Here is a 21302-nt window from a genome sequence, read left to right on the forward strand (position 1 = left end):
CCATTCTGCTAATTCCTGTATCTCTGTCTTATCTACTCCAAAGAATCCAAATCACAGTTGCCTCTGAGATATTTACCTTTTTCAATAACCATGGCTTCTCCTTTATGATACTTGACAGAGTCCTCACCATGTCAGTCTCTCCCACTCCTCTGCTCTTACCCTCTGCTTCCAAACAATGCAAGGACAGAACTCCCATTCACCTTCCACCCTACCTGCCTCCATTTTCTGACACATCATAGGACATAGAATAGTACAGCACAGGAACAGGCCATTCAGCCCAAAATATCCACACTAAAGAAGATGCTGAATTAAACTACTTCTCTTCTGCCTGCACTCGATCCATATCCCTCCATTCCTTGCACATTCATGTGTCTAACAGCCTCTTAAAAACCACTTTCATATCTGCTTTCACTATTCCCCCCAGCAGCCTGTTCCAGACACCTACTACTCGGTATGTAAAAAAAACTTGCCCTGCACATCTCCTTTAAACTTTCCCCCTCTCACCTGAAATGCATGTCTTCTAGTATTGGACATTTCCACCTTGGGAAAAATATTCTGTCTACCCTATTTATGCCTCTCATAATTTTATAAACTTCCATCAGGTGTCCCCTCAGCCTCTGATGCTCCAGAGAAAACAACACAAGTTTGTCCAACCTCTCCTTATAGTTCATACATTCTAATCCAGGCAGCATCCTGGTGAAGCTCTTCTGCACCCTTTCCAAAGCCTCCACATCCTTCCTGTAATGGAGTGACTAGAATTGCACACAATATTCCAAATGCAACCTAAACAAGGTTTTGTATAGCTGCAACCTGACACCCTCACTCTTGTACTCAGCACCCCAACCAATGAAGGCAAGTATGCCATATGCCTTCTTTACCACCTTATCGACTTGTGTGGCCACTTTCAGGGAGCTATGGACTTGGACCCCAAGGTCTCTCTGTACATCAGTGTTGATAAGGGTTCTGCCATTGACAGTACAATTTCCCCTTGCATTAGACCTCCCAAAATGAAATGCCTTACACTTGGTCGGATTAAACTCCATCTGCCATTTCTCAACCCATACCCGTAACTGATCTCTAGTCTAGTGCATCTTTTCACAGCCCTCTACCGCCTTCACAACTCCACCAATCTTTGTATCACCTGCAAACTTACTAACCCACCCACCTACATTTTCATCCAAGTCATTTATATATAATCACAAACAATAGAGGTCCCAGCACTGATCTTTACAGAATACCACTGGTCACAGACCTCAAGCCAGAATAACACCCTTCCACCACTACCCTCTGTCTCCTATGGGCAAGCCAATTCCGAATCCAATTATCCTTTGCAATTTCCACCATTTTCAATGTAATTCCACCACCAAGCACATCTTTTCCCTCTCCTCCTCCTACATTCCAAAAGGGACCCATTCCCTTCACAAATTCCTCGTCCACTTTTCTATCTCCAGCAACCATTTCCCTTTGAAGCACTTTCGCATGCAACTGCAGGAGACACAATAGCCTTAACCAGGTCTCATCCCTTCTCACAATCCAAAGTCTCCAACAATTCTTTCAGGTGAAGCAGCAATTCAATGGCACTTCTTCAAATCTTGTGGTCTCCTCTAAAGTGGAAAAACCAATGACTACCTTGTGGAGCACCTTCATTCAGTCTGCAGGGGTAATCCCGAGCTTCCAGTTTCCTGTCACTTTAATCCTCCATGCCATTCTCGCCTATTTGCCTACAGCTTCCTGTACTGTTCCAAAAGAGGCTCAAAGCAAGTTTGGGGAATAAAACCTCACCTTCCATTTGTACACACCGCAGCCTTGGGACTTGATATCAAATTGAATAATTTCAAGTAATTCACTTTTTCCAGTATGCATCAGAACTGCCCAGTTCCGCTATAGGTTATCAACTCCATTTTTCTGTCTCCATTGATACCGCCTGATCTGCTGGGCATATCCAACAGCTCTTAACTGCATTTCACAACTTTTACATGTCCCTTTGTTTTCTCTCTCCCTCTAACCATACTCATTAATTTATCAATCATCAACAGTTTATCACCATGACAACCCTTGCTCCATCCAGAGATGTTCACTTCATCCTATCCATTCCTCCCCTACCTCCTTTGCAATTCAAAATTTGTGTCCCCTTTCCCAATTGTGAAGAAGGGTCTGCTTTGCTTTTCATAGATGCTGCTGACCTGCTCATTTTTATGGCTATGAATAGCTTTGTCCAAACCTACAAACCCACAAACTTCAGAGAAGGGGAAATATATAACAGAAACAAAGATTTGTGTTACATTAACTTCAAAGTCTGGGCTGCTATGGATACTTTAATGCTTTGGATACAGAGACATGTAGACTTAAAATTTTACTTGAAACTCTATCCTCTATCAAAAATAAATTTGTTGTCACTAGCAAAGAAACACTTATTGCCCATTACCTACAGTCCTGGAATCACTGAAGTACTTGGACTGGAGGTACTCTCATAATGCTGTTAGCTTAGAAGTTCCAAAATTCAAAGCCAAGAAAGAGCAAGCAATATATTTCCATATATGGATGTGCACAACTTAAGAATTCCTGCAAGTGATGCCAGTCAAGGTGGTTGAGGTCACAGGAATAGGAGTTGCTTTCAAACAGGTCTTATCAAGTAGCTATATTTTGTAAATGGTACACACTGCAACCACCGTGTATTGATGACAGAAGGAGGGAGTGTTTAGCAAGGTGTATAGAATGCAATTCAAGCAAATCTCTTTGCCCCATATGGTTGAGCTTACTGCCTGGTGCTAAAATTGCCATATCCACCAAGAGAGTATTCCATCACATGGCTTGTGCCTTTTAAATGATCGAAAGACTTTGGGAAGACAGCAAGTCACTTGTCAAAAATAAACTCATCCTGCAGTGAAAGTATTTATGTGGCTGGTTCAGTTAAGTTTTTGGTCAATGGTAGCTCCCTAGGTATTAACTGTGGTGATTCAATGATGGCAATGACATTGAATATGGTTGGATGATGCAGGCACCAATGCAGCACAAATTTTATTTGACATCTTTCAACCCTTGTGTAAATGCTGGCCAAGATTCTGCTCCAAGGAGCTGCAAAAGCAGTTGTACATTAGCAAACACTCCCACTTCTTACCTCATTACGTTTTGATGTAGGAAACCGCTCTAGGCACTCCTTGCAGCAATGTCATGAGGCTAAGATGATTCACCTACAACAACCAGAACTATCTTCCTTTGTGCTAAGTAAGGCCCTGGCCACCAAAGAATTTTTACTTCGAGTTCCAGTAACTTCTTATCGGGCTTCTTGATGCTATATGGTATAATATTGCCTTGATATCAAGGACTATCACTCTCACTTCAGCTCTTGAATTCAACACTTAAACCAAGGCTGTAACGATTATGGAAGTCAAATCATCCTGGAGAAACCAAAATCGAACTTCAGCTCACAGAACAAAACTCAGCAATAATCTATATAGCATTGGTGAGTAAGTGTTGCTTGGCAGTACAATTGATGACACCTTCCATTACTCTGCTATTGATTGTTAGTAGATTAATAGGGTGATAATTGCGTTTTCCCTAAATAGGAAATATCTGTGTGCTGTATGTTACAATGTCCCTACATTGTTTAGACACTTCAAGTAATAATGCAAAAACTCCCAAGTTCTCCTAGCTTCAATGAAAGAATCCAGCTTTACACCACTGAGTTCTGCAGAGAAACAAAAGGACTGCAGATGCTGGAATCTAGATGAAAAAAAAAACAAGGTGCTGGAGGAACTTGGCCAGGCAGCATCCATGGAGAAAAGCAGATGGTCAACATTTTGGGTCAGGACCCTTCTTCAGGACTCTGCAACATATTACCGTCAGCTCAGACATTCAAAATAATTTGCAATCTTTATTCTCAAACTCTCCTTGATTTACACTAGATATTTTTAAACAGGAAGCCTATTTTCTATATACCTTCCAGCATTTGTAATGCCAGTAGTAAAATTTGACTGATGGCTCTTTTGCATTCATAGGTAATAGTGCAAAGTCGGTGTCAAACCAGCAGTACGCATTTGAAGAAATGGAAAAGGTGATAAGTGGGATGGGTATCTAGCCCATGATGGTGCTTAGTGGCAGCCACTTGAGTAAGCTAACTGCTCAGTCAAATCACTCAACTTATTCAAGCCACCTTTTAGGCTAGGGAGAATGTGTAGGGCAAGTTGCTTGTTACTTTTGAAGGGCCAACCAGAATAGTGACCACAATGTACAAGGAAACTACATCTCCTTGCTTCAACTATACATCCTCTATATACAACTCAATGTGAATGATGACTGAAAATGCAGTAACATAAATTAGAATCACTGGTGTTCAAGCATTTAGCAACTATAGATAGCAAAATATTTACATTTGCCTCATGGCCAATGAAGGAAATTGATTGTTCAGTTGTATTCACCTTGAGGGTGGTGGTTGGGGGAGGGGAGAGTTATTTCCTTCAATCAATACCAAGCATCATTCATGAATTAGCACTTAATAATATTATTCAAGAGATGCTTATTAGTTGGGTAAAGAGTGTTTCACATTTACTTTGATCAATTTACTTCTGATTTAGATAAGTTTGATCCACATTTTGGTAATTCAATAATGTTGTATTTGCGGGTAGTTACAACTTTGATCTGGGCAAGTACAGAAAGAGCAGCCATTCTGCAAGCATTACTGAAAGGATCAAATGCATGCACTGCCAACTGCACTGGAAACTGAGATGCTCATAAGTGTCTCAAAAAAAAATGCCACTAATACACACAAGCACAATTCCAATTTGTTCACTTTCTACAGAGCTTCGGCAGTCCAATAAAATTAGTACAATTTTACTTTAGTCTATAGAGTAGTAGATGGCTGAATATCTTTTGTTATAAGTACTGTTACAGCTTCAGGATCAGCCTTAGTCGTCTCTCTCCTTGTGGCATGCAGATTTTTAAAATCTCTAAAAATTAACTTCTTACACCTCTTGCAGAATTTGGTACGATGATAATTAAAGCAATTATTTATGATGCTTTGCATCAAAGCATGTGAATTTTTAAAACAGGGATGGTCAGGATTTTGTCGCGAGCAGCAAAGAACAATACTTGTTATCCAGACTTTATGTGGGCATTTGAGCGTCAACTTGGAGTCATTGACTATCTAAAACAACGTGGCGCCCTCTTCAGGGAGTTTGGATCTTGTGTTAAACAGGGAACCAAGGGGTTTCCTTGTCCAACCACCATAAAATTCACCAGGATACAACATGATTCAACATAAAATCAAGGGGAAAGAGATCACATTTTACATTTTGCTTAAGATAGAAGTAAATAAGATAAAAAATAATTAATATCAATTTAAGACTCAATAATAATAAGATTCTGCATTTTCAAAAGTCAATTTTCAGTGGCAACATCTTTCTGGCAATATTTAATTTTGATCATCTTGCTAAAAATTCACTATATGTGAATAGACAAACCTCAAAATTTTCAACCATTCATACAACCATGGTGTTCAGTATGAAGCCCAATGCAAACTGGGAGGAGCAACAACTTGTATTCCACCTGGGTAATTTACAACCCAATGGCATGAATACCGAATTTTTCAATTTCAGGTAACCCCTCCTTTTCCTTTCTTTTTTTAACCCTCCACTCCTCCCCTCCCTCTCCCCCCTTCTGATCCTCTGGTCCTCCGATTTTTGTCCCCTTTCCCACAACCCCTCCCCCACCCCCCTTCACCCATCTTTGTCCCCTTCCTGCTCCTGGCTCCATGCACCCACGTGACCCCCCCCCCCCCAAATCTGGTTCCCACTGTCGTTCATCTCTCCCCTAATGATTCCCATTCTCACCACCTTTACTCATCCGAATCCAGAACTGGTAGGGCTGTGTTCCTGCTTATTGTCACACTCCCCTCCCCCCACGTTGCTCCATCTGTGTTTTTTTCTTTTTTCACCTCTCTCTTTGGCTGCCTCCATCTATCATTTACCTGCCACAGTCTTCCAACTACTTTCACCTCCCCTAGCTGGCATTACCTGCCTGTCATCTTACACCCCTCCTCAGTCCACCAATCACCTCGTAATCCTTTCTCACCTTCCCCTCTATGCTGGCCATCTCGCCTCTCCACTCTCAGTCCTGATGCAGGGATTCAACCCAAAACATCAACAATTTCTTTCCTCCCACAGATGCTGGATGACCCGATGAGTTCCTCCAGCACCTTGTTTGTTGCTCCAGAGTCCAGCATCTGCAGTCTCTTGCGTTTTCATTCTGCCCACTGTGTTTGTGCTAACTCTTTGAAAGAATTATTTGATTAATTCCATTCTCCTTTCCCCATAGCCCTGAAATCAAAATGCTTCATATTTCTGAACTTCTAGAAACATAATACGACATTTAGCCTTGAAACTGTTCTGTCATTTAATGAAATCAGAACTGATCTGTAACCTAGTTCCATATATCTTAACCCATAATACCCTTGGTTATCCAAAGTCTATCCATTTCTGACTCAAAATTAATAATAAACCACATCACATTGCAGAGGGGAGTTCCATACTTCTATCGCCAATTTTGAGTACAAGCCCTCACCAAGTTATGAACACCCATACATACAAATGAGCATTTGGGAGACTGGCAGGATAGATTTGCTGGCTGCTGCAGGGATCTTCTGGCAGGTGAGAGCAGGCCATCTCTCCACCCTACACACTCGAGCTACAATAATCAGGCGCTGGGTCGAGCTGAGCAGACTCACTCACCGAGTCAGTGAGGCCAGCTTGCGGCCTCTCTTCCGATGCCCGCTCATTCTCCCACCACAATGGTTTCTGTCATTCTCTCCCATAAACTCATGAAAAATTTGGATTTTGAACAGTTCTGCAATAAATTCAGAATTATGAAAGGAACCCTGTCATAACCCAGGGGCTGCATGTAGAGGCATTTCTTAACTTCATTCCTCACGTGTCAAGCTCTAACTTTTAGATTATATTTCCTAATCTCAGACTCTCAAATTTGGAGAAATAGTATTGGTCCATCTACCCTCTCAGTTCCCCTTAATCTTAAGAACATCAATGGTTGCCCCCTAATCTATTAGACTCCAGGGAGTACTGTTAACTACTGTTTGCACATCTCTCTTCATTAGTTAACCCAGGGTGTTAAGGTAGAGGTCTGTAAATATACTCTACACTCCCTCTATGGCTATATATCCTCCTTAGACTACCTTGAACTGCTCGCGTTGCTCCAGATATGGTCTAAACAGAGCTTTGCTAAACAGTGATGTAACATCCTACTAACCATATTCCTATCCAATAGATGTAATGGCTCCAATATTTCAGTAGATACAAGACTGATGTACATGCATCTCTGGATCTCTACTGCTTCTAGATTTTCACATCTTGAAAGAGCTCTGCTTCATCCTTTTTAAATCCAAGGCAAAGAATGTCACATTTGCCAAAATCAAAATCCATTCTTCTACAGCTGTCTATTCAATTGATCTAATCACACCACTAGTAGTTCATACTTCTGTCAACAACAGAGCCCAATTTACCATCATGAGCATGCCTGATTATGTAATGTTCTAGCCCCGCATCCAAGTCAATTATAAACATGGGTGAACAAGTGCCCCCACAAACAGGACACCACTGATATGAATATTCTTCAACTGGCCTACTCCTTCTCCTGCCAATCAAGCCAACTTCCAAACCATTTTTAAATTTGTCTTCAAGTAGCTAATTACCTTTTAAGAGGAGTTTTAACAAATGCTTTCTAGAAGTCCTCTGATATAGAAACAGGTCCTGTTTACTATTTTAGTTACCCTTTCAAAAAATGCAATCAGCATGAATCACCCTTTACAAAGCCATTCTGGCTGCCTATGGTTTACTGAAAATTTAAGATGCTCCATTACTATATCCTTAAGTTATTGACACTATCAATTTATATAGAACCGTACAGCACAGGAACAGGCTCTTTGGCTCACAATGACTGTGCCAAACTCTATGCCAAATTAAATTCTCTCTTTTCTGCCTGCATATAATCCTTATCCCTCCATTCCCTGCATATTCTTGTGTCTATCTAACAGCCTCTTAAACACTACTATCATATCTGCTTCCACCACTATCCTTGGCAGTCGGTTCCAGGTACCCACCACTCTTTAAAAAAAAATTGCCTCACACATCTCTCTAAAACATTCCCCCTCTCGCCTTAAATGCATGTCCTCTAGTATTTGATATTTTTACTCTGGAAAAAAGATTCTGGCCATCTACCCTACCTATGCCTCTCACAACTTTATAAACTTCTGTCAGGCCTCCCTTCAGCCTCCAATGCTCCGGACAAAACAACCCAAGTTTGTCCAACCTCACTTTATAGCTCATACACTCTAATCCAAGCAGCATCCTGGTAAACCTCTTCTGCACCCTTTCCAAAGCCTCCACATCTTTCCTATGATGGGGGGGGGGGGGGGGGGGAACCAGAATTGCACACAGTTTGGAGTATTGTGTGCAGCCTAAACTAAATGTCATATAGCTGCAAAATGACATCCTTACTCTTATACTCAATGATCCAACCAATGAAGATAAGTATGCCATATGCCTTCTTTACCACCCTATCTACTTACGTGGCAACTTTCAGTGAGCTATGGACTTGGACCCCGAGGTCTCTCTGTACATCAATGCTACTAAGGGTACTACCATTAACTGTATACATTCCCCATACATTTGACCTCCTAAAGTGCAACATCTCAAACTTGCTCAGATTAAACTGCATCTGACATCTCTCCACCCATATCTGTAACTGATCTATATTCTGCTGTAACCTGTGACAGCCCTCTACACTGTTCACAACTCCACCAATCTTTGTGCCAACTGCAAACTTACTAACTCACCCATCTGCATTTTTATCCAAGTTATTTACATATAAATCACAAACAGAAGCCCCAGCACTGATCCCTGCGGAACACCACTGGTAGTTAAGTCAGATTAACACGTGTCCACCACTACCCCCATCTGCTATGGGCAAGCCAATTTTGAATCCAACCAACCAAATCGCTGTGGATCCCATGCATCTTAACCTTCTGGATCAGCCAATCACAATGAACCTTGTCAAGTGCCTTCCTAAGATCTATGTAGACAACATCCACTGCCCTACCCTCATCAATCACCTTTGTCATCTCCTCAAAAAACTCAAGTTTGTAAGCCATAACCTGCCATGCACAAATCCATGCAACCATTGATTTCAGTTAATTGCTCTGTAATTCCCTGGTTTCCTTCTTTTGCCCTTCCTAAATGGTGGAGCAACATATTTGAAATGGTTACCAAATCTAGAGAACTGTGGAAGATTATAATTAGGCCAGAAATGTAGTAGATAGAAAAGGTTCATCACACCTTACTCATTTTTGTATGCTACGCCTGATTTGGATGAGGGAAGCAAGTCAAATATATTCAAGTTTACAAATAATACAGAGCTGGATGGCAATGCAAGGAGGATGCAAAGAGGCTTCAGAGGAGGATAGAGAGGAGCTAAACAAATGGGCAAAAACACAACAGATGAAAGAGAAGTTGGCAACATGTGAAGTTATCCACTTTGATGGGAAGAAAATAGAAAAGCAGAGTACTTTTAAGTGGTGGGAGATTGATAAGTGTTGCTGTTCAGAACAATCTAGGTGTCCTCATATACAAATCACTACAAATTAACATGCAGGTGCACCTATCAATAAGGAAGGCAAGAGGTACACTGGCTTCTATAGCCCTACTATTCACAGTGTATGCCCTACCCTTATTGGTCTTCCCAAAGTGCACCATTTTACACTACCAGGATTAAATTCCATCTGCCATTGTTCTATCCATTTTATTAACTCATCAGTATCATCCTGCAGCCTCAGACTATGCTCCTTACCATCAGCAACACCACCAATTTCTGTGTCATTTAACCCTGCTCCATCATTGTTCTTTTCTCAAACAATGCTAATTGTCATTGAATTATGATCATCATCATCACCAAATGCACCTTCAATTATGCCCTTCCAGGTAGTCAGCATAATTCCAGAAAACTAATTTCAGGACTGTTGGCTATTTGCCCTCCTCACCTCTGTATTCCCTCAGCCATTTTGATAGACCAGGTTGCAGAATAATAACAAATACACAGAAGTCGTATTTCATGCACTGGAAAATCTGGCAGATAGCCTGCCACTCTACATCAAGTGAAACTTGTGCTTCTAGATACCACTGTATTAAATGCATCATGATAGTACATCAATCTGTTCTCCAAAGCACTTGGAATGCAGAATAAGGAGTGTTGACAGGCACTGGCACACCCATCAACTGTTCTTCTCCATTACAATCACAATTATGCTCCCATCTCTTTGCATAATGGATTTTCTGTTCCCATTTTCACTTCTTAGCAGTTCACAGATGACACAAAAATTGGTGTTGATATCAAGGAGGGTAGTCTTAGGCTAAAGGACGATACTGATGAATTAGTATGATGGGCAAAGTAACAGCAGATAGAATAGCCTGAAAGGTTTAAGGCAATGCATTTTCAGAGGACTAATAAGGCTAAGACAGAGATGAATGGTAAGATCTTAGAGAGTACCGAGAAAGAGAGGAATCTTTGCATAACAGTCTAAAGATCCCAGTACAGATAGATAAGCTGAAATACAGAATACTTGCCATCAATAGCCAGGGCATAGAATACACAAGCACAACATTATGAAACATTGATTAGGTCACAGCTGGAGTACTGCATGACATTCTAGTTATCATACAACAGGAAGGACCTGGAAACACAAGAGAATGCAGATGCTAGAATACAGAGAAAAAAAAACGGCTGGAGGAACTCAGTAGGTCAGGCAGCATCTATAGAGGGAAATGGAAAGTTGACATTGCAGGTCAAGACCCTTCATCTATCCACAGAGACTGTCTGACCTGCTGAGTTCTTCCTGCAGTTTGTTTTTGTATAGCAAGGTGATTATTGCATTGGAGAAGGTACAGAGGAGATTCACCAGGACATTACCTAGACTTTTTTTCCCCATTGCAAAGGTGACTAAAACCAGAGCATGTATGTTTAAGGTTTAGTGGGGATCTCAGAAAAAAATCTTTTCACCCACAGGGAGCATGGAATCTGAACTGCACTGCTTGAAGGTATGGTGGAGGCAGAGATTCTCATAACATTTCAGAAGTATCTAGACAGGGACTTGTAACACCCTGGCATAGAAGGCTATGGACCAGTAGTGCAAAATTGGATTGGTATATATTAGTAATAGTATACTTGATGATCAGCATAGATATGTTGGGTCAAAAGGCCCACTTCTGTGATGTATGATTCTGTTAGCTAATAAGTTGTATAACTAGACTTCAGCAGCTCTCATCTTAAGTAGCTTGTAGAGTCTTTAGAAGGGGAAGAATTAATTTCAAAATTGGGAACACTATTGCCAGCAATTAGAAGCTTGCAACAAAAAAAACAATGAAGCTGTCAAGTTTAATTAAGTTGAGGAATCTTTAATTCTTCCCCCCAGAAAAGTAATATTTAGGTAGCACAAGAATTAAACACTTCTATGAAATATTGATACATAAAATCAATATTACACTGATATAACTCCGAGACAATATTTTCTTGAAGAGGTCCACCCTTGAAGATCAATTCCTGTAATGTATATGTAGTCAGTGTTCTGCATGTGTCATTGCTGCCACTTTCTGCTGTAAACAGCAAACAATTTTATTCTCATTAGTCTGACCACTTCAACTGTGCGGTTGTTGCCACTCAGATGTCCTCCCGCCATCTAAAATGTTCCTCTTCTCTAGTACTGAGACATCCTCCTCAGTTGTCCCTCATTACAGAATTCCTACCCAAATTCTACCAAGCATTCCACCCTCAGTGCCACCAAACCTAGGAACAGTGTCTCTAGGAATAGTCATATCTATCCGGTACAGAACCCCTTTTCCAATGCTCTCAAACTTAAGGTCCCTCAGCTTTTCAAACTTGGAAATCAGCCAAAGCCAGTGAATTAATAATAGCCAGTTAGGAAGCAAACTAACTATTAGATGGAGGGTTTCCAAGTTACCCAATTTTAGTAGCAAGAACACTACAAAAATGCTATCATGAAAACTTCTTAGCTAACACCCAAAGTCTATCCTTATAGACAGTGTAGATTTAGAGCTGAATGCTCCACAACAAACATGTTCTTCGCACTGTGCTTACAGGTGAGGGGGGCAGAGTGGGGGATGAAATAGAGAAACACCTGTTGTTCATGGGTATGTAGCATTTATTAATTTACAAAAAGCCTTTGACACAGAAAGAAAGGCATCCACAAGATCCTGTTCAAAACAGGCTACCAACAAAGTACTATCCTTAGAGATGGATTTTCAAACAGATAAGGCAGCTATCTAGCATGAGAAGGAAACATCATCTTAGCTAGATGCTGATACTAGAATGAAGCAAGCCTATGTTTTAGTTCCTGCTGCCTTTGATATCTCCCCTTTCTTTCCTCTTCCCACCGCCTCCCCCCCCCCCCCCCCACCAAATATACTTTTTGAAACCACCAATCAGGTCCATTAGATGAATAGAGAAAGGACAGCAGCTTCGTCAAGCACAAACTATTGAGTATTTCCATCATTTCCTGTTTTTACAAATACTAGCATCTGTAGTATTTTGGTTTAGTGTTGTATACTTAAGTCCTTGAATGAGGCTTGGCCCGTAGAAAGAATGGTATTATTGAGCCAAGATGTAGGTGTGTATTTCAAGACATTCTATCTATATCTAAGTATTTTGGTTTGTTCAGGCATTTCTGCATCTAGTCCAACTTAACAAAATGGACTTAAAAAATAACTTATCTAAATACACTCCACTGATTATCTCAATTAACACATTAATAGTTACCTCAGCTAATCCTCTTGTTCACTGCACATCTTTTCTGTCTTTACATTTCATTTGGTTACTGAACTTTATCTAATCTGAAATGTCAAATGTAGAAATGGTTTCATCATTACATTTAGTTTATCATAATAAAAATCAATGCCTGCTTTTGAATTCTCACCAGTGCAAAATCTTTTCTCTGGCAATTTCAACTGTTCATTTGCAGAGTTCTTTTTACAACTAGTCAGTTACATTGCTTGGAATAGCTTAACGGGCAACAAAGTTCACCAATCACTGTCCTTTCACCTTAGGAAGAAAAATGTTACCTTATTATTTCACCATGCAGAAATACATGTTAAAATTACATTCAACTGTACATTTTGATATGCTGTAAAACAAAACTCATACCTCCTTTGTTCCTCAGTGCGTCACAATCAACAATATTGAGCTGGATATTGTCATCATCTTCCATCTGATTCTCTATCTCATCATCATCACTCTCTTTCATCGGTGTTCTCTCTTGAATCTGTGGACATGTTCTGCCCATCCACTGATACAACTTCTGTACTTCAGCCAGTCTATTCACACCTGGTGTTGAATGATTTGTACCAGTGTCTGATCCTGGTGCAGGCTCTCCTACGGATTGATCTTTTCTTTGCTTAGGGTAACATTCTGAAGGTTTAGCAGCCTTATGAGTATAAACACTATCATCGCCTTCAGAGTCTGACAAAATAATGACATCAGAGCCACCTGAAATGACTATGACATCACTATCAGAGGAAACATTTAGCTTTTTGGTTCTCGCTGCCTGCTTTTCATTATCTTTTACTGAAGTGGTATCTAGATGTACAGCAGCTGTATCCCTTTTTCCATCCATCTTCATTTCAGTATTATTGTTTCCATAGTGTACTTGACTGTATAACTGGAATTCCACTTCACTATCAACTTCTGTCTCACTGGAAGATTCCTCATGATACAGCTCATCTTCATAGGCCTCCAAGTCATCATAACAAAACATTGTGGAAAAACTAAATTACCCTGTATAAAATGGAAGCAAAAAAAAATACCAGTTTAAAACAAATCGCTGTTCATCATTGTGCATTTTCCAACAAGTTCCACATTTAAGACCTTTTAAAAATAGTTAACAAGCAGTGCATCTCCTGATCCTTCCAGAAGATACAAACATAAAATTTTCAGTGGTTAACAGTGATTAAAAAAAAACTAAGTATTGAACTCAAAACCTCAATTTCTTGATCCAATACAGGAAGTCCCCGGGTTACAAATGCCCAACTTATGAACCGACCTCGGTAAAGCCTATTATTTTTTTAAAAATCGAGTTACACACAATGGTTCGTACTAATGAACGGGCAGACTACTTCACGCGACGCTCAAAACACTGCGCGTTTTAAGCGGTTCATCGGCCCGAGGGAGAACAATTGTTAATTAAGGCTCCTTCCGGTATGCAAGACATCAATTGGAACGAGAGTAAGGGTTAACCTTTAATCATTATCTTTTCTTTTCTATCTAAACAGTAACTGTCCCGATTTACATACAAATTTGAATTACAAACAGACTCAAAAATGGAACTCGTTCGTAATCTGGGGACTTCGTGTACTTCAGTAATCTTCTGCATCAAGACTGAGAGTGTAAAGATAGCCAGCATATAGATGTGAGAGACAGGGGGGTCAGAATGAGGCTGGTAGGTGCTGGTAGATCCAGGCGAGGTTGGGTATGATGGGCAGATGGAGCCAGGAGAGGGGTAATTTAAGAGTCAGAAGCTGGTGGGTGATAGGTGGAAACATAAGGAACGAGAGAAAAAAATTGGCAGATGAAGCCAGGCTAGAGGGAGGGGAAGCTAGAGACAGGCTGGAAGGTGATGTGGAACCAGATAAGGGAGGGATGACGGACAGATGGAACCAGATTGCAAGGTTAAGGGACATGGGGGGGGATAAGAAGGGTAGGTTGGGGGAGAAGGCCTTCCCCCAACTTGTTCCATTTGCCCATCATCTCTCCTTTATCTGGTTCCACTTATCACCTTCCCCCTTCATCTCCCCCCACCCACCGCACCCCCCCCCCAACCTGGCACCATCTGTCCATCATCCTCCATCTTGCCTGGTTCCACCCATCACCTACCAGCCCGTCTCACTCCTCCCTCTCAGCTCTTTATACTGACTATCTTCCCTCTATACTCTCAGTATGTCTCAGGGTCGTGACCCAAAATGTCAACCACCTCTTTGCCTCCGTTGATGTTGCTTGACCCACTGAGCTCTTCCAGCATTTTATTTTGTCACTTCAGATTCTAGCATCTGCAGTCTTGTATCTCAACTTCAGTAATTTTCTTGTGTCAAAAGCAAGCAGATACCTCTAATCACATACTATTCCAAATGTTCACAAGCATTTTCTCACTATTGACACTATAGTGTCATGTAGCTCACTAATGTATTCTGCCACATTTCTGATAAATGGTATCACATTTTTTAAACTATATGTAATATTACTAGGGAATTAATGAACTGGAGCAATTCCTACTAATTTTCTAGTACTATCACCGAATATAAGAAATCTTGAACAATTATAATTAATGCATTCCTTCAGCTATTTCTTTGAAACTAGACACTTTAATGGCATAACTATTTCAGATAATAATAGAACAAAACTAATGTATTGCACACAACAAAAGGCCAGCATTTATTGCCCATTCTTAACGATGCTGGAGAAAATGGTGATGAACTACCTTTTTGGAAGCACTTCAATTCTTCTGATGAAGTTACTCCCACAATACTGAAGCATATTCCAGGATTCAGATCCATCAATGAAAAGACAGTAAAGCACTCTGAATAGTGTGCAACTTGGAGGAGAACTTACTGGTGACAGCACTTCCAATGTGTCTGCTGCCCCTGTCCTTTTTGGTATAGGCATCTTGAGTTTAGGAGGTACAAGTACCCCAAGTAAGCATCCACAATGCACCTTATAGATGTATGCAACGTAGCCAAGATGTGCTGTGTTTAGAGAGAATGTATGTTTAGGCTGATGGAAGGGCTGCCAATAAAGTAGTCTGCTTTGTCCTCAATGATGCCAACCTTTGAAAGTATTGGCGCTACATTCAGCAAGTGGAAAGCATCCCATTACACTCCTGATTTGTACCTCAAATAGTGGAAAGACTTTGGGGAAATCAGGAGGTGAGTCACTTGCCATAGGAAACCCAAATTTTGATTTTTTTGTAGCTGTAGTAGTTATGTAACTTATTCAATTAACTTTCTAATCAACTCTTACCACAAAGTTTCTCTTCTTCCACCACCTGCCCACACCCTCCTTCCCCCACAAACCAGACATTGATGGAGGACTCAACATTGGTAACACCAATGGTCACAGTAATGGTCAAGCATAGCACTGTGTTATGGCAAATATCATTTACCACTCATCAGGTGATGCCTTAAAATACTGTCCAAGCCTTCCACATGCAAGGACTGTCTGCCTTATTTTCTGAGCTGCAAATGGAATTCAACAATCACCAATGAACAAATCCCTTTCATTAAAAGAAAAGTCAGAAGGAAGCTCCAGTTTTAAGCTGTTAAATCTGTTCCAAATCCATTCAGCTCAATGCCATACAATATGATGAATGGTATCCTTGGTGCGACTTCATCTCTACCAGTTTTATGTGGGTCATTCCTAACAATAACATCATAGGCAGATGTATTTGCAATCGATAATTTTAATACTCCACAACTGGTCAAAATTTTAAAATAATTGAAACCTTACAGTTCTGACCCCAACCTCAGATCATTTATCTGTTTATATAAAGTGCGTGAATGGATGAGAAAGATCAGGTCAGGGTACTCAGAATCATTTATAGATTATTATAAAATTTTGCAGTTAATCAAAAAAAGAATTTTTCAAATGATTTGCAAGCAAAACTTCTTCTTGGTCCCCTTAACCCTGACACCCACAGCCAATGGCATACATACACTATTGTGATTGGGGACATCAATTAGCAGCAAGCTGACATGTAAAGATTAAAAAAAACTTTGGATGTTTTTCCTAAGTCAACTGTGACCATGGGCAGCTAGCCATTGCAAGAAATTCTAGTCTATTAATTTTAGACAATGTAAATTCCTGTACAAATTCCATTCTCCCCCACGATAAAGCTAGAGAATTCCTGAATATTTATCTCAGAAAGTGAAAAATAAAAGAAAGCTAATATTTTAAACAGACAAACAGCAAAAGTCACGTAACCAACAGCAAATTAAACTGGACTTCCGTCTGCATCATTTCCCCTACACGAACTGACATACTGAACAGGGTTTGGTGGGGGAATAAGATTGCAGAAGGATGATTGGAACATGACATCAAAACACTAGAAAGAGACTTCAACTGACAAAGTATACATCAGATGGTGACACAAGAGACTGCAGATGCTAGAAACACACAAAGACACTGGTGGAATTCAGTGGGCCAGGAGCATCTATGGAGGGAAACGGATAGTCAATATTGCAGGTTGAGACCGTTCATCTGGACTGGAAAGGGGGGAGATAGCTAGTATAAAAAGATGGAGCCAGAGCTGGCAGGTGATACGTGAGTCCAGATTGGGGGGGGGGGGGGGGGGGGGGAGGGTGGTGGTGGTGGTTGATAGGCAGGTGAGGGAGGGAGGAGAGTGGGAGTGATGTCAGAAACTGGGACGTGATAGTTGGAAGTGACGAAGGGCTAAAGATGATGGAATCTGATAGGAGAGGATGGTGGAGCATGGAATAAAGGGAGGGAGGTAGGAAGGAGAACTAGTGGGAGGATAGTGTGGGTGCTGAGCAGATGGAGATGGTGGGGGATGGGAAAGAGATAGGATGACAGGGGCCAGTTGGATCAGGGCTAGAGAGAAAAGAAAAAAGGGATGGAGGGGTGGGGTAGAGCTGTTACTGGAAGTTTAATAATTTGATGTTCATGCCATCAGGTTGGAGACTGCCCAGGTGGAAAATGAGATGCTGTTCCTCTAATTTGCATTTAGCCTCAACCTGGCAGTGTAGGAGGCAGTGGACAGACATGTTGGTGTGGGAATGGGAAGTGGAATTAAAGTGGCTGGCCACAAGGAGATCCCGGCTACCATGGTGGTCAATTTTCTCCCTACACCTCATAACCCCACTCCTCATTTTAAAATATCTCTTAATCTTTTACCAAACTTTTAGACATTTATGCTGAATTTCTCCAACTGGCTTTGTGCCAAACTTATTTAATAACAACCATGTGAAATGCCTTGAGATGTTTTGCACAAGCTGTTGTTACTCATGATCGTTTGCAGTGATCAGGTGAAGACCAAGCAATGGAACTTGTGTCATCAAAATTTCAAAGATTGCCCTTTCAGGTAACTGAATCAGGTCTGCACTCTAACAATTAATATATTGGCTTGGGAGATCTTCAAGGTGCTTATGAAATTGTTATAAACTGTTGCTTCAGGCACCACATTTGTGGATCTGGCTTGAAGGACTCACTCAAAGAACCTTCAGTTCAACTCTCCCACCCCTAAGAAATGTCACAAGCCCAGAATGTGGTAGTGAAGAGTGTATAACAAAACTCCTCCACTCAGGATGGAATAGCACAGAAGGATTTTTTGTCAGAATTATGAGGTGAAGGTTCCCAAGGCAAATTTCAGGCACCAGTGAGAAAACCACCTAAACTCAGGTGAGCTTAAGTAGATTCTCATCTCAATCCCAATGGCATAAAGGCCAAGCATATCCCTTCAGCACTTGGATGGCTTTGGCAACAAATTACATGTGACATCACAACTGATGAGTCAATATCTCCAGTGACATCAACATACTGCACCATCATTTAGTATACCTCTGACCTCGTTAACTTCACAGCCCAAATCTTCTGTTCCGTCAGCCTGGTATTACCAAAAACAACCTTGCAGAAATATCTATTGACATGTAGCCAAAGCATTTCATTTAAGGATCCTCAAAGTGCAGGATTTGAAAGTCAAAACCAGTATTGAGATATACCAGAGCTGCACATCTGCAAGCAATGACTTAAAGCTACATCAGTACCTCCTTTTGACCCAACTTCCACTGAATCTTGGTAATAAAATGACTGATTTTTTTTATATTTCCTTATGACAAAGGAGGCCATTCGCCCCACTGACTCCATGCCAACTCTCAGCCCATTCCCCTTCCACCACTTCCATGTTACCCATTCTCTTACACATGCCCATTAACAACAATACTCCTATACTAGGGGTAATTTACACTAGCCAATCAGCACATTTCCGGGATGTGGGAGAAAACCAAAGCATGCAGGGGAAACGCACATAGTCACAGGAAGAACACACAAACTCTACACACAGTATAAGCAGCTGAAATCAAACTGGAGTCGCTGGAGCAAAGAGAGAGTTGCACAATCTGCAGTGGCATTTTATCTCAGCATTGGATGAAATGGTACCAAGCATGGCAGCCACAGATTGGTTTACGACTCCCCTTGATCTCTGGAACACCTGTCCAATTCAATAGGCAAGTTACATTTTTGCTGTCAAGTGTATGAATGAACATAGAACAGTACAGCATAGTAACAGATCCTTCAGCCCACGATGTATGTGTCAATTATGATTCCAATTTAGTCTGTACAAATGCCTGCACGTGATACATAACCCTCAATTTCCTGCCTGTTCATAGGCCTGCCTAAATTCCTCTTAAATACATCACATCTGCTTTCACTACCCCTGCAGCAGCACATTCCAGGCACCTATTACTTGCCACATAAATCTCCTTTAAACTTTTCCCCTCTCAGCTTAAAGCTTGGACTTTATGTCAGCACAAGTTAAGTGACTGAGTAAAATTACAGCAAATAGAGTACAGTGTGGAAGAACTTTTGATTAAAAAGTATAGGAAGACAGAACATTTAATTTTAAATGGTGAGAGATTGAAAGATGCTGTTGTTCAGAGGGATCCAACTGCTCTTGTACAAGAGTCACAGAAAATTGTATGGGTATAATGGGCAATTGAAATGGAAAATGGTATCATGACCATTATTGCAAGAAGACTTGAGTACAAAAGTAGAGAGATCTCACTGAAATTATGAGGCTTATTGAATGATGCAGCAGATACAAGGAGCCAAATGGGCTATCCTTCTTCCAAACCAAAAGATCCAGTCCTGATGAAGGGTTTCGACCCGAAACGTCGACTGTCGGATTTTTCTCCATAGATGCTGCCTGACCCGCTGAGTTCTTCCAGCATTTTGTGCGTTGATCCATTAATTTTAATTGGCAACGTACAGAAGTCAGATCAGGCTTTAAAATGCAACTTGGACCCTAAAGTAACCTTTTGTGATCCATCCCGTTGAACGCATCACGCTGAATCCAAGAAAGGCAAGCACCAAACTGACTAGTCTTCTATGTAAGGTGGTTCAGGTCCCAAACCAGGTGCATATCTGGTATGGACATTGCAACAACTCCAGGATAACCGTACCTGTACTTCCAACTCTGGGGCACGTGACCATCCCATGGCGCCCCCTCGCCCCAAGAGCTCCGAGCGCGCGCCGTGAGGAGGGTGCGCGCGCGGGCACGTGGCCAGATGCACCACGTGCTGCGTCGATGGCTGCGAAGGGGTTGGAGCTAGTGGCCAGGCCCCGGGCATCAACGCTGGAGCAGGCGCCCCACGTGGCCAGACATTTGTGACACCTACGTGTTTTCTTTGGCTTTATGTACGCCATCGTTCCCCGAGGAACTTCCTAATGTTTGAAAGCCGCTTAAAGAGCGGTTTATCCCGCAGACACTGACCTGTTTACATCAGGAACAAGCCGCTCAGCGCTTCTACCCCCTCTCACGCTGCCATCTCAGCTGGCCGACCATGGTGCTCGCCGACGTTTGTGCCGGCAAAAAGAACTTCCGCCAGCCTCCGAAGCAGCTAGCCAACCATGAAATATCCCTTGATAAAATCTTCTGCAGTCACTCCGTGACAGTGCGAGGCCACAGTGTAAGCATGTAATTACATGTCACGCATATTCATTGTGCAATTAAATTGGTTAACAATTTTAACCATAACGTCAAAGTACGACACAGAAACTGACCTTTCGGCCCACTTTGCCCATGCAAGCCATCAAGTACCCATCTAAATAAATCCAATTTCCAGCCCTTGGTCCGTAACCTATACCATGGCGTTTCTTACTTCTTAAATATATGAGAGTACTTGCATCCACCGCCTCTGAAGGCAGCTCATTTCAGATTTCATCCATGCTCTGGATGAAAAAAATGTTGTTCATATCCTCTGTAAATCTCCCATGCTTTCCTTAAACTGTGGTTTTAGCCACCTTTGCTGAGGGGAACATTTTTCACAATCTATCGATCCATACCCTTTATAATTCTGTATAACTGAATCAGACCCCCCCCCCCCCCCCCCCCCCCAGCGTTCTTCACTCCAAGGAATAGATAGTCTGTAATCAGAGCGGAAATATTCCATCCCAGGCGATATCCTCATGCACCTTCTCCAACACAATCACATCCTTCCACTAATAGGGCA

At 41.4% G+C, this 21302-nt stretch overlaps 1 protein-coding gene across 2 annotated transcripts in view; it reads right to left on the minus strand.

Annotated features, from left to right (window-relative positions):
* zcchc7 (zinc finger, CCHC domain containing 7) overlaps window positions 1–20635 on the minus strand; it is a 187213-nt gene extending 166578 nt beyond the window's left edge. Inside the window, exons 1-2 of one of the 2 annotated variants that reach the window (XM_052020061.1) lie at window positions 20564–20635; window positions 13216–13845 (exon numbers count right to left, since the gene is read on the minus strand). In XM_052020061.1, the coding sequence (XP_051876021.1) occupies window positions 13216–13825 (610 nt within the window). In that variant the 5' untranslated portion in view covers window positions 13826–13845; window positions 20564–20635. Of the gene's footprint in view, window positions 1–13215; window positions 13846–20252; window positions 20321–20563 lie in introns of those variants that run through there. The other variant, XM_052020063.1, reaches the window with a different exon arrangement.
* Between the last annotated feature and the right edge of the window lie 667 nt (window positions 20636–21302).

The sequence above is a fragment of the Pristis pectinata genome, chromosome 7, assembly GCF_009764475.1.
Source record: "Pristis pectinata isolate sPriPec2 chromosome 7, sPriPec2.1.pri, whole genome shotgun sequence".
In the NCBI taxonomy this organism is placed as follows: domain Eukaryota; kingdom Metazoa; phylum Chordata; class Chondrichthyes; order Rhinopristiformes; family Pristidae; genus Pristis; species Pristis pectinata.